The sequence below is a fragment of the Rousettus aegyptiacus genome, unplaced genomic scaffold (assembly GCF_014176215.1).
Source record: "Rousettus aegyptiacus isolate mRouAeg1 unplaced genomic scaffold, mRouAeg1.p scaffold_m13_p_1, whole genome shotgun sequence".
NCBI lineage: Eukaryota > Metazoa > Chordata > Mammalia > Chiroptera > Pteropodidae > Rousettus > Rousettus aegyptiacus.
In genome coordinates this window covers 96,093,781-96,108,693 of record NW_023416284.1, presented here as the reverse complement: position 1 = coordinate 96,108,693, position 14,913 = coordinate 96,093,781, and the positions used below count along the sequence as shown (strand labels likewise).

The following is a 14,913-nucleotide window of genomic DNA, read 5'->3' as shown; positions in this document are numbered from 1 at the left end:
CCTACTAAATGTATATGCTACCAGAACTAATATGATGTGTAAAGATAAAATAGACATTTTCTGAAGTGTTGTATATAAATCTTCATGAGTAAGTTGACAAAGACTGTAAAGAGACCCTTACTTAAAAGAGGTTTTATAGTGCAAGTAATAGAGTGTTTCATATACACCATAGGGTGTAATCAGCAACGGAATCAGAAGGACCTGGTTTCAAATCTCTGTTCTGTAGCTTGAGAAATGTTCCTTCACATTTCTCAGCCCTGTTTGCTCACTTGCAAAATGAAGATAATACATATTTGTAAAGATTGTTGTGGGCATTAGAGATGATGTAGCTTAAGTAAACTTAAATAAATGAATACTTATTTTTAAACAAGGAGCATTGGCTACCCCCTCTTGGGTGGCGCCACAGTAAAAAGTCTTCTAGACCTTGGCAAAAGGAACTCCATCAAAAATAGAGCATATGTTCCTTTCAAAATAATTCCCAAGAAGGAAATTCATTAAAAAGAGAAACTGGTAAGATGGTTTGATGAGACATAGCTACACCTGTGAGAGCAACACAGCCCACATCCTTCCTGCAGGGGTGGTGTGGCCCAGTGCTCTCAGTGTAATCTGCTCACTCACTGGTCTCTGAATCGACAAGGCAATGAGGTCACAGAGCCATTTGGGCTGTTTTTGTTTGTTTGTGTTTTTAATTAAACTGACTGTTCTGTGTTGTTTTTGAGATATATAGACAAAATCAGAACACACCCCTCTCTAGGTCTTGGCCCCTCTCTCCTCTTTCTTTCATAGCTAAGCTTCTTGAAGAGTTTCTAAACTCTGCTTTTTCACTTCCTTAATGTGATGTGGCTTTCACATCCAACCACTCTACTGAACATTTTTACACATTGACTGTTAATAATTTTTGTGTCAACTTAAATCAATATTTTCAGGTGGCTAATTCTCTACCTCCTTGGTTTCTGGAAACCATTCTGGATTTCCTCTTCTCTGTCCGGCCTGTCCTTCTTACCCTTACTCCCCTTGCAAGCCCCTCTTCTATGCTAGGAGACCCTAGAGTTCTTTCCTCAGCCATCTTTTCTTCTCACTATGCACCTTATTCATGCTCCACATTACCTTAAAAGTGTTCTCTCTACTGAGACTACTTACATCTCTAAAACTCTCCCCTGAACACTATGTCCATTGAGTCTAACTGCCTATGAAAACTGTGTTCTGCAGACATCTCACACTTTGACATATACTGAACTGAATTCTCATTTTACCCATTTAAAACTGGCCATTTATCCATTCATTCAACATGTATTTTTTATACTGTTGGTTAAAAGTACCCACTTTAATAGTAAAAGGCAAGATAAAGGCTATAATGGTCCATCCTCAGGGAGCTTACAGCCTGGTGAAAGAGACAGAAATGTGAACAAGCCCTTGTTTAATGCAGTATGATAAATGCCACTAGAGAACTTAGGGTATCGTCCTAGACTCCTTCTTCTTTCCTCATCTTCACCCCATATCCAATCAATTGCTAAGCCTTATCAGTCCTCCCGACTGTCCCGCTACTCTCTCTCTCTATTCCCACTTTCTCTGCTGTTTGACAATGTATCCAAGAGTTGATTTACTCAGGTGTGGTAACATATGCAGACCTGAAAAGGACTGTCATGAAGTAAGAAGTGTATACGTACAGATCCCCACACAGGGCCACAAGGTCAGGCAGCAGAAGTGAGAGAAAAGTACCAGTAACAACAGCCTCTACTGCAGTTTCTGTGAGAAAGGCAAAGGCAAGAAGGCTAAGCAGATTTAGGATTGACTAGTTTGAATAATTTCAGCAGGTTCTGGGGCATAAACACCATCTCTAGTTGATGGGTCCTTGACCTGGGGTGATTAAGGCAGAGGAATATTGCTTCCTAAAGTATAAAGCCAGATAGAGGCAGTGGTTCAGAGTATGAGCTCTGGTTTGGTTGTTTTACATATGAAAGGCACATTTTCTGAGCTAGCCCTTGGAGGAGGCAGTCTCTCCCCAGTCAACAAGGTACCAGGGCCAGAGCATCAAGAATACAGAAAACAAGAAAATATAGTCAACACATCTGCCTTAATTTAAGCCTGTGTCATTTCTAACTATAATGACTGCAATGCCACCTACTCCCAGATCACAAACTCAGATACCTACGGGAATCAGGCAGGTGATGCCAATAAGTAACGCAGGGTTAGTGGGGTCCCTGGTAAGTTGCAGGGTTGCATGTCTCATCTAGGGAGGCAGCTGCTGCTCAGCTCAAGCCACTTGGGAATGTTGGCCCAGTGTTACCAAATTTCCATTATTTCAAGAGAAGTCAGAAATATTTTTTTTACGTGAAATCTACCATTTTTTTAGATGACAATTGTAGTTTTAATAAACCATTATCTTTGCCAATATACACAGAGATTAAATCAGAAAAGCAGAACTGCTCCACTGTGGTCATGGAGGACAAACAACAAAGGAGGCAGGAGTCAGACAGGGACTGGTCTGGGATATGCCCCTGATTAGCCACTGAAATTTCCCAATTATTAAATGTTGACAGTTGATTAAATTTGTCTCTAGATATTTGATGTTTATGTTTTTTAAATGCTCTTGTAAATTGTACCTTGTTAAATTTTTATCCATTTGGCAGCAGAATGGTGTGTGTGTGTGTGTGTGTGTGTGTGTGTGTGTGTGTGTAAGTTGAAAAAGGGATCCAAAATGTGTATGAAAATAGAAAGTACCAAATATTCAAGACAATGGTGAAGAACAAAAATTTTGTTTCAGATATATTAAAAAGCTACAGTAATTAAAACAGTGAGTAATGGTTCAAAGATAGATAAATAAACCAGTAGGATATGATCGGTTAATTTAGGGGAAAAAATGACCCTGTGATGTGGCAGAAAAAAGGATGACCCTTTCAATAAATGAAGCTGGATTAATTGGATATGTATATTGGAAAAAATAATCTTAACTCCAATCTCAGACTTTATGAGAAAATTAATTCTAGATGGGTTATAGTTCTAAATGTAAAAATAGTAAATTTTATCTGTAAAAGTGAAGGAAACCACAGAAGAAGAATATCTTCTTGACCTTGGAATAAACAAAACATTTTAACAGAATACAAAAAGACTAAACTAAAGGGTAAAATTAATAACAAGTTTCACTAAAATTAAGATCCTCTAAGAGCAAAAAGGCAAGCCGATTACTGGGAAAAGATATTTGCAATACATACTCTGACAAAGAAATTATATCCAAAGTACAGAAAGAATTCCTAAAAATCAAGAAGAGGAAGAACCACACTTCCATTGAAAATAAATGAGCAAAGGACTTAAACGAATATTTCACAAAACAGGCTATCCAAATGGCCAACAAGAGATGTACTATTCATTATTAGCCATTTCAGAAATGCAAACCAAAGCCACAATAATATGTCACCGCACACCCACCAGATTTGCTAAAGTGAAAAAGATTCACAGTGCCAAAGGCAGGTAAGGATGTGGAGGAATGGAAACTTATGAACTGTTGGTGGAAGTGTAAACTGGTAGAACCACACTGGAATGCTACTTACAGATCTACTAAAGCTGAATATGTACATGCTCTATATTCAGCAACTCTACCTCTAGGAGTATATTCAGACATGTATAGGAATATTAATAACAGTTCTATTTGCAAAAAAATGCCCCATAAATGTTCATCAGTAGTATAATGGATAAACAAATTGTGGTAATATGTGATAAAGAAGATTATATAGCGGTAATAATGAACAAACTGTTGATGTATGTAGCATCGTGGATGAATCTCACGAATATAACACAAGCAACAGAAATGTTACAAAAGAGTAGATCCCGTATGATGTGATTAATATAAAGTTCAAAAATAGGCAAAACTAATCAGTGGGCTTAGGAGTTAAAATATGGTTTTCCTATGACTAAGATAGGACATAAAGAGTACTTCTGCAGTGCTGGTAATGTTTTATTTCTTCATCTGTGGGCTAGTTGTGTAGGTGTACTTACTTTGTGATACCTACAATTTATGTACATTTCCTTATATATGTTACTCAGAAAGAGGTTACTTAAAAAAGAAAAACACTAAATTGTTATATATTTTTTTAAGAAAACATTTTATCCCAGAGAAACTAACTATAGAAAACATATTGTGTTGTTTTATTTTAGCTTACCTGGTTAATGTTATCTGGAATATTTGATATCCAGCTATAAAAGAGGCCAATCTCGAAAGACTTTGCTTTCCAGAACCACCAACGCCCACCAACAATGCATTTCCACATGATGTTCGAATTATTCGTGAAATCTGTTTTAAAATAAAATAGTATTTATTTGAAAATAGAATCCAACTGTTTATATTTTCTTGCACTAGACGGTTCTAAGATTTGACTATATGCTTCTAGACTATATTAAACTTTTTCCTTTACTGATAAATCTCAGAATTTTAAAAATTAAAGTTCATATGGATTCAAATTCTTTCCCTGCTCATCTATATTTACATCATGAAAAACAGATCAAACTGTCTTTCCTATCACCTATTTCAAACCTATTCTCTGTGTGTGTGTGTGTGTGTGTGTGTGTGTGTGTGTGTGTGTGTGTGATTTTTTATTTTTCAACTCAATAAATGGTGGAGCTGCTCTTGCCAATCTGTAGAAAGAAGTGCAGAATTATTAGCTCACTACCCATAGTTTTAACACACTGACTTCCACAGACACCAAGCTCTACAACAAATCCTATGTCTATCATATCCCTCCCAATGAAAATTCTCTCAAAGTACCAAAATTCTACTTGCAATAGAGGCAGAAAGAAAAAGATATTGAGAAATAGCCTGTATGGTCTTGTGTTGCTTTTCTATGGTCGATTTTCTCAGTGAGGAGAAGGCTTGAATTTCAGTCCAAATCTTAGGCAGGCCGATTGAAGAGGAAGATAGTCTAGATGGATCATTACATTTACTATCACCACTAAAAAAATATTTTCTAAGTTCAAGTTTTACACATTAGCAATGACATCTTCATATGTATTAATTCTATTATTATAGTTTTACACATGTTAATCACTTATATGGTTTTTCACCTTAGAACAGGGTCCCAGGCCCCCAAGACCTAGCCATAGTGGGTACTCAATAATTATTTGTTGAATGGATGAATGCGAAATGGTCCTAGGACATCTAGATATTCACCAACTTTACAAAAGAAAACTATGTAATAAACAAAGAGCTAACCACCCTCTTTATCAAATCTCTAATTCCTGGAGAAACTCCTTTTTTATCTACAAATTATACAAATAACTCCTTTCTGTAGCCTCTCAGACTTGGTTCAAAACATACTCCTTTTTGGTACTACCTCTAAATGAATTCATTTTTTCCACCAGTCCTTTTCATTCACCTTATTCCTTCTCCATCAGTTTGCCCCTAATCTGTAAGCCAATGATGAAATTGACATTTTTAAAAGCATCAACTTTTCCTTTATTATATCAAAATATAATTTGAGGAGGAAGTATTTCTTCATAGGGTTCTCCACCTTACTTTCTAGGAAGATAAAACTGACTTTGTCTGTCAAAACAATTTGCCCTTGGAAAACATTTGCTGTCATGTTAGTGAATCCAAACAAGGGATCTCTGACTAAGCCTTTGTTTTCTGAGACAATGAACTGACCCAACTTATGGACACTCTTCTATATGTTACCTGATACTATGTATTTATTTCCTCAAAGAGTTTAACTGTGAAATTTACTATTTACATGATCTATTTATAGTAACAATAGTCAATAGTTAGAACCTTAATAAGATGAGTCATTGCATCTTTAAAAAATACTAGATCAAGAGATGTTCCTCTAATGAGTTCATTGAACTGCCTCTGGTAAAACTGGAGTTTTTCACACAGAAATTCAAAGGATGGTATCTATGGGTAGGGAAAGAGAAAAAATAATAATATTTAAGATACAAAATTTATGAAAGTAGAAATTGTAAAGACACTCAAGAGTAAGTCTAATTAAAAAAAAAAAAAAACTAATGGATTTCCAAAAACTTGTCATGGATTACTTGAGTTTTAGTTATTTCCATTTTCAGAGGCCTGAAACCTAACTTTCCAATATGAAATTATTCCCGAAGTTTCTCTTCAAGAATTCCAGCACCAACTCCTACCCACTACCCATGATAATTGAGATTGGAATATAACAAATGTTTTTTTTTAAGTTTTTATTCACTTTTTAACATTGCGGATTTAAAAAAATATACAGAAGTTTTAGATTGTTTAAGTAGTCAAACTGTTCTGATATAAACATTTGTTTTGCAAATTGTTTCTCCCCATTTAACTCTTTGATCTACATGCACTTAAGGATTACTTTGTTATGTGACCCTGTTTAAAATATCCCTTTGGAGTCTTGATTCAAACTTCATTAAACCTACACATTAATTTAGGAAGAATGATGTGTTGCCATTTAGCCAAGTGAAGTTTTATTGTTTTTTTCCTAGATATTTTAGATATTTTTGCCATTGAATAAACTATTTTATGTAATATTTTCTATCTTGTGATTGTTGATAAGAATTGGCAAACTTTTTCTGTAAAGCACAAGATACTAAATATTTTAGGCTTTGTGGCTTGTATGGTCTCTGGAACAGATTGTTGTCGTGTGAAAGCTGTGATAGAAAATTTATAAACAAATGGGTGTGCCTGTGTTTTAATACAAACATGTTTATTAACTCTGAAATTTGAATTCCACATAGTTTTCACATGTCACACAATATTATTCTTTTTTAAAATTTTTTTCTATTCACTTAAAAATGTAAAAAACCTTTGTGAGCTAATAAATCTAATAAAAAATAGGCAGTAGAATGGATTTGGTCCATCCACTATAATTTGTCAACTTCTAGTATAGAAGATAATTACTAAGTTTTATATTTATATCATACTTGGTTAACTTACTGAACTCTTAGTACTTAAAAGAGATTTAAGTTCTCTTGGATAATATTGAGATAAGCACATTATCTGAAAAAAGTGATCTTTTTGTTTTTTTCTATCTGATAATTACATTTACTTATTTTTTTGTAATTTCTGTTTATTTTTCAAGTACAGTTGATATTTAATATTATATTAGTTTCTGGTGTATACATCAATTTTCTTTTTTTCATTTTGTTGCAGTACCTAGAACTTTCAAAGCAGTATTAAATAATTGTGGTAATATCAAGCATTCTTGTTTTATACCTGACTTTAATGGAACTGCTGCTAAATTTCATTGAAAGAAATATTTTACTTGGTGTATGATGACATGAATCACAACACATAACTAATGTAGAAGTTACAGAAACTCCATGGCGAGACTCTGGCACAGAGAAAAATAGTTAGGTGAGTGATCTAAAAAACTCTTCAAAGGTGAGAATAAATACCAATTCATAGATTTTGGGTATTTCAAATACAGTGTCTTCAGGTTCGTCACCAGTAGGTTCAGGCATCTCACGAAGAAAATCTACAAAGTATGGTTCAGGAAAAATATATGATGTCATATCTGAGCCAGTACTTTCTTCAATTGCCCGAAGAAGATGTACATTAAACCAGTGCTCATCTTCAGGAGTTATAAATCTGAAAGGAAAATACAAGAGTAAAAATGTGAAATATGAAGGCATCTTTTCTAATTGACATAGTGTCAACCACCCTCCACCTCCTTTCAGCCCCCATCCTGCACCTCCATCATGTTGGAACAGGGAAACAACATGTTCTGCCTTCTGACAACAAAACATAGCCCCTCCAAGAAAAGCATAACATCAATAGTTTGACCTGTAGAAAATACTGACAGAGGAGCTCTTCTCGACACACGTAGTCAGCTCCTCTTCCCAATTATGCCCCAACTATGACTTCTGAACTTCCATGTCCTTCTTTGCATCACCCAATTTTAGCAAGGATCCTTTCAAGTCCATTTAGCCAGAATCCCCTAATACATGATCACCCTCCATATCTGACCAAAGTCCTCATTCTCCATCATCCCCTGGAGTAATATCAAATCTCCTAGCCCGCTTTCAGCAAGAATCCTATCAGGTCATTTTAACCAGAATCTCTCTTTAACTCTGATGTTTCCCCTTAGTAATTTTCTATCCACCAACTTCCTCCCATAGTTTTCCTTGGCTATAAATTTCTACTTTCTCCTTGTTGCTTTTGGAGTTGAGCCCATCTCTCTCTTCTACTGCAAAACTCCATTGCTGTAGTCCCTATACCCATCATGATAGTCCTGAATAAAGACTGTGGACCTTTTTGTTTTAATGAGTGTCATATTTTTTTTTCTTGAACAATACAGATGAATCACTGAGGTGAGGTCAAAAGTCCCTGAAACTTGAAATAGGAGTGTAACACTGACAGCCAATAGTGGGCAGGTGTCCTCTTTCTGGGTTTGTGGGCACATGGTGCACAAAGGTCCTTTTCAGACTTATAGTATCGGGGGGAAGAGAGGAAGAATGAGACTAATATTTGGCATCTACCACCTATGTATGGGACTTTGTAGTAGTCCCTTTACAACTCTGTAAGACTGGCATTATCATTCATATTCTATAGAGGAGGAAACAGGCTCAGAAAGATGACTGAGTTTATGTGCCAGCTTTCACCATGCAAAACCAACACAGAGCTCAATTTTTTTTTAGTAAAAGTACATAACTAAAATTTGCCTCTGAATGTTATAAACTCTCTGATAATATGATGACTTGAAAATATGTCCCACTAAAATAATACTCAAGTAAATTGGTGAAGCACTTTTTTTAAGGTGACCAGCAGTTGGGAAATGACATCAATGCTTTACAAGCCCCAGAGCAAATTAAGACACTACTTCCTATTCTACTAATTTGAGGTGATAATGCAGGGATTAATCTAATAGTATTAACTTCTTGCATAGTACGTTAAACTCAGACACTGTAATATATACCTGTCTGCGACTACTCTGTTGCACTCATGTTTGAAAAGTGACAGGAGAATAGAGATCGAATCACACTCTTCAGCTTTTATGGTTAACATTCCTTGCCAAATTCTGGAAAGGTCTCGAAGATTGAAAATGTAATGAAATTTAGAAGGAGTTGGCAGCATCTTCACCTAGAGATGAAAAAAAAAAAAAGATTCGATTCCTTTTTCAGATAAAACTAAAAGTGGAACTGCTGATAGAATTACTTTATTTCCTAAATCCTATTTTAAGTAAAATAGGCTGAACGAATAAACAAAGATTAAGGTTATATTTTTGTCACAGCACTAACAGAAAAAACTCATGTCATAAATAAGCCAACATAGAATTTAAAATACCATAAACCCTTGAATAGGATGGACTCAGTATGATGCACTACATATGATGCCAACACCTGTTCTAACACCATTAGTTGGCTTTGAATGATTCACTTTCCCCTGAGTTCTTAAAAACTATGTGAGTTGTGAGAATAAGAATTCCTAATCATTATTAACCTTATTAGTGTTGCATAGAAATATGTCATAACAAAAAACTGTGAGCTCCTTGTCATGCAGTTAAGAACAATGGATGTTCACTTCTAAAATCAATAATGACTATGTTCTATAGATTGCGTTAAGGTCCTACATGTGTCTAGAGTTCCCCAAATATATTTGCATACCATAATCTAGATTTCACTGAGGGGATCCAAACTCAGTCAATATGCTTTCATATATCTGTATATCCATAACAAATTGAGAGGCAGGTCTGACACGCAGCTATTAAGTACTAGGTGGGTTTCCTGGGTTTTCTTTGTTTGAACATGACATGTTATTCCTACCAACTTCTAGAATCCAAACAGGCAAAGCTATTACAATGACACATTCTAACAGAGAGATACCAGTTAGAAATAAACGAGGTGTACTAGGTTTTGGAAGCACTGCTGGCCATCTGTAAAGATTATAATTGATATCATTAGTATCATTTTTGAAATGAAACAATGATAATTCTGGAGATACAGAGTAGATCCTCCAAATGATTAATTCTGGAAAGCAAATGCTTTTTTTAGTACCAATTCATGGAACATGTCCTTTCTGTATTGAAAAAGTATCCTATTGAGTTCGTAGAGTAATTTTTATAGCCCAATTCACGGTGGAAGTTAAAACAGCAGGTAGAAAGAGAGAGAGAATGAAGTGTTATTTCTCTCTGCACTCAGTTCCATTCCAAGCTAAAATGTTCATTCTACTCACCAAAATGTAAAACATACACTTATATTATAAATATGCAAAAATAAAGGGACAAGGTTATGTGAATACTACTTTTTCTTCTTTGCTGTAAAAGACAGCAGCTGTGATGGCACCATTGGCAACCGAAGCAATCATTAAACAGAATTAAATTCCATTCTTTCCATCTTCTTCTCATTATTAACCTGCTTCTCTCCTGCTCTTCTAATATTTCCCTTTAATATTTGTCAATGGCTTTATTTTCTCACCTGCTTCTGCTTTAAAGATATATATTATGAAAGTGAAGTGATCTACAAGGCAAGTGGATTAAAAGAGTGCTATGTGAAGACAGGCAATTTGAAGAAAAAATATTTTAAAAAGGCTGCTTATTTGGGGGTAGGGATAAGAGGAAGATTCATTTATTTTTCAGTGACTATTTTTGAGTACCTCACACTACACTTAGTAAATAGGACAGCTAGATCTGCTGTCAACAGGGAGCTTTTATTCTAGTTGAGGAGCCTAACAATAAATAGGAATCAAATTAATAACAAATAGGAATCATATTGCTAACAAACATATAGGCAAATAATAATGATGGAAGTCATGGTTAGAAAACATGAAGTAGGGTCAGGAGACAGATGGGGCCATAGGAGTTATTTTAGAGAAAATGATCCAGGAAACCACTTCTGAAGGTAAGAATGATGAGAATTAGTCAAATGAAGTATAATGGCTGAGAGGCATGAAAAACTTAGGGTTTTCAAGCAGCAGCATCAGAAGAGCAGCATAACTGAGGAAGAATGATGGAAGGGAAGAAAGGCAAGCAGGGCCAGCTCAGTTCGAGGTTCACAGGCCAAAGCAAGGCATTGGTTTTCATTGTAAGTGTAATGGGAAGCTACTGGTTGTTTCAAGAAAAGCTAATGATCTCTGATTTACATTTTTAAAAAGCATTTTAGAGATCTTTGGAAACATGGCACAGTGAGACATTCCTGGATCTCTCCCCTTGAAACAACAAAGCTGAACAGATAAAACTCAATTTAAAAAAAAAAAAAACAACACTCAAACTGCACACTAGCATGTCTTGAGCGTGGGATCTGCGCATAAGAGCAATCACAGGTCAGAACCCCAGGTGTCAGGTGGTAGACTGGAAGAAATAAAGAAGCTGCCTCTGCAGCCACTAGAGCTCCCTTTAAGAAGAAGGGGAGGGGAGAAGTTATGGTGACTTCATTGAACAGCCCTGCCCGGGAGAGCTGTGAGCTCCCCACAGCTGGCAGCAGGGCCCAGTCATCAGGGAAGAAGGCAGAAATGCAGGATGGCAGAAAAACAACAGTTGATATTTACCAGCCACAGTTGCAAAACTGAGGCTGAGTGCAGCTCCCATCTCTCAACCCAGAGGGCCCCATCCTCCATACACTCTGAGATAGAACACCGCGGAGCCCCAGGGAAACCTGAGCAAATGCTACCAAAACTGTTGCTAACACTGACAGGAACTGAAACTGAGAGTAGTGAGTGTGATTAAATATCTACGAGAAAATTAAAAAGACATTATTTAGACTTTATGTAAAGCAGGGTTCCAAAAGGCTTAGACGCCACCTACTGGAAACCAAAAGGAAAGTGCCTACTTTGCAGCACGCTACAGACAGACCTTTATTTAATAAATCTTCTTTCTGGAAAGTGCAGAGTACATTTCCATTAATGTCCAGGCAGAGAAATAATCCATTAAGCACCATGAACAACCAAGGTGACAAAGAATCACAGAAAGAAAGAGAAAAATCTCCAGAAAATAAGCTTACAGACATAGAAATATGCAACTTAAATGACAGACAATTAAGGATGATACTTCTGAAAAAACTCAATGAATTCCTAAATGAGTCATATCAACAATTTCAAGAATTGAAAAACACCTAGATGAATAGAGCAAGGAGATTGAAACCCTCAAAAAGAACCAAATAGAACTTCTGGAGATGAAGAACACACTACAAGAAATGAAAAATGAAATAGCAAGCTTGGGAAATAGAGCTGAATGAATGGATAAAAGAATCGGTGATATTGAAGACAGAAATCTAAAAATAGATCAGAATGAAGAAGAGAGAAACCAAAGAATGAAAAATAATGAAAGAGAAATACAAGAACTAGCTGATAGTATCAGGAGAGGAAACATAAGAATAATGGGCATTATCGAAGGCGAGAAAAAGGAGCAGGGACTAGAAAGCATTTTTAGACAAATAGTAGACGAGCATTTCTCATATCTAAGGAATGAGCTGAAGTTTGGAATTCAAGAAGTCAACAGAACACCCAATTTTCTCATGCCAAAAAGGCTTTCACCAAGACACATTGTATTCAAGTTATCAAAAATCAACAACAAAAACAGAATTCTCAGGGCAGCCAGGGAGAAGAAAATGGTAACTTATAAAGGAAAATCCATTAAATTATCCTTTGACTTCTCAGTGCAAACCTTACAAGCCAGAAAGGAGGAATGGGATCAAATATTTAAACTATTAAGTGAAAGGAATTACCATCCTTGAATAATGTATCCATCTAAGCTCTCTTTTAGATATGAAGGAGAAATTAAAACCTTTCCCGACATACAAAAATTGAAGGAATTCTCCATTACAAGGCCTATACTATAGGAAATACTGAAATGGGTCAGCTCACATAAAACAAAATGACAATAACAATACATAACTATGAGTAAACTGACTATCAGACAAATAGAAGCAGAGGAGTACAACTGTTACTAAAAACAGGGCAATATGAGCTTAAATAAGAAGAAGATAATTCTTTATAACAAGATAATAATGAACATTCAGCATACATAAGGACAAAATGAGACAACGATGACTGAAAATGGGGGGATTCAAAGATCCACATTCGCAAAGGGGAATGAAGATAAGGCCCACACAGAAGAAAATGGATGACTGTATACACACACACACACACACACACACACACACATATATAAAGTTATATATATATATATATATATATATATATATATATATATATATATATACCTTTACATATTTGTCATGGTAACCACACACCAAAGATTCAGAATTGAAGTATATAACATAAAACAACAAAAACCAGAGGGAAAACCCACAAAAGCCAACCAAAATGAAGAAAACAGAACACAAGGACAACGAAGCAATGGAAACACTGAGCTACCAGAAAGCGAAAGATAAAATGGCTATAAGAAGACCTCATATTTCAATAATTACCCTAAATATAAATGGACCAAACTCACCAATAAGAAGGCACAGAGTTGCAGAATGGATCAAAAAACAAAACCCAACCATATGCTGCCTCCGGGAGACACATCCCAGCTCCAAAGACAAATATAGACTCAAAGTGAAAAGGTGGAAAATGATATTTCAAGCAAATGGCATTCAGAGAAAAGCGGAAGTAGCGGTACTAATATTGGATGAAATAGACTTCAAATAAAAATGGTAAAGAAAGATACTGAGGGACACTTCATAATAATAAAGGGAAGCATGCACCAAGAAGACATACAACTTATTAATACCTATGCTCTCAACCAGGGAGCCCCAAAATATATAAAGCAATTACTAAAAGAACTAAAGGCAGAAACAGACCAAAACATTATCATAGTAGGGAACCTAAACAGCCCACTGTCGGATATCGACAGATCATCCAAACAGAAAATCAATAAGGAAATAACATCCTTAAATGACATGTTAGACCAAATAGACATAATTGACATATACAGAGCCTTCCGTCCCAAAACAGCTGCTTGTAAATTCTTCTCTAGTGCACATGGAACAATCTCAAGGATCAACCACATACTGGAACACGGAGATGGAATCAACAAATATAAGATGGTTGAAATCAACCAACCATATTCTCTAATCATGATGCTTTGATACTAGAGATCGACTGCATAAAGAAATCAGGAAGAACAGCAAATACATGGAGACTAAACAACATGCTACTGGGTTGAGAAGAAATAAAAAGAGAAATCAAGAGATGCATAGAAAAGAATGATAATAACAGTACAATATGTTAAAACTTTTGGGACACAGTAAAAGTGGCCAAATATAGGTGTTTAGGGAGAGGGTGAAGTGGATAAAGGGATCAAATGTATAGTAGCTGAAGGAAACTGGAATTTGGGTGGTAAACACACAATAGAATATGGAGATGTCAAATTATAAATGTACACCTGAAAATTATATAATTGTATTAACCAATGTTACCCCAATAAACTTAATTTTTAAAAAAACTGACTAAAAGAAAAAAGCATGTTAAGACTGTTAAAGAACAGGCTCTCAGTGGACAAGAAGAAACAAGGAGCTCAGTTAGGAAGTCATTGCATGGTACAGAGGACAGGTGATGGAAGTATCTAACAGGGTTCACAGTGACATGACACTAAATTCTTAGCTTTGGAATATATTTTGAAAGCATGGTTACTGACTCTTGCTGATGGATTAAATATAAGGGATGAAAAAGACAAATCAAGAATGGCACCCAGCTTTAGCCTGAGAAGCAGGATAATTCTTGTTGCTATTAACTAAGATGCTAAAGTTTGAGAAAAGATCATATTTAAGGACAATTAAGAGTGTGGTTGGATATGTGTTACTCTGAGCTAGTAATTAGACATCAAAATGGTGATGCCTACTAAGCAGTTAGAAATACATCTGGAGCTAAGCAGAGAGGTCTGGGATGGAGATACTGATTCTGAAGTCGTCAGCACAGAGATGGTGTTTAAAGCCTTGAAGCTGGATGAGACTACCTGGGTAAAGAATGGAGACAGGAAAGAAGTCCCAGCACAGAGATCAGGTACA

The 14,913-nt window shown here is 35.7% G+C and overlaps 1 protein-coding gene across 7 annotated transcripts in view; it reads right to left on the bottom strand.

The window, feature by feature from the left end:
• DNAH8 (dynein axonemal heavy chain 8) overlaps positions 1 to 14,913 on the bottom strand; it is a 304,884-nt gene that overhangs the window by 118,853 nt on the left and 171,118 nt on the right. For 6 of the 7 annotated variants that reach the window (XM_036217559.1, XM_036217568.1, XM_036217555.1 and 3 more), the window contains 4 exons: positions 8,886 to 9,049; positions 7,366 to 7,558; positions 5,759 to 5,881; positions 4,158 to 4,288 (listed from right to left, as the gene is read on the bottom strand). In XM_036217559.1, the coding sequence (XP_036073452.1) occupies positions 4,158 to 4,288; positions 5,759 to 5,881; positions 7,366 to 7,558; positions 8,886 to 9,049 (611 nt within the window). The remainder of the gene's footprint in view (positions 1 to 4,157; positions 4,289 to 5,758; positions 5,882 to 7,365; positions 7,559 to 8,885; positions 9,050 to 14,913) is intronic. The other variant, XM_036217561.1, reaches the window with a different exon arrangement.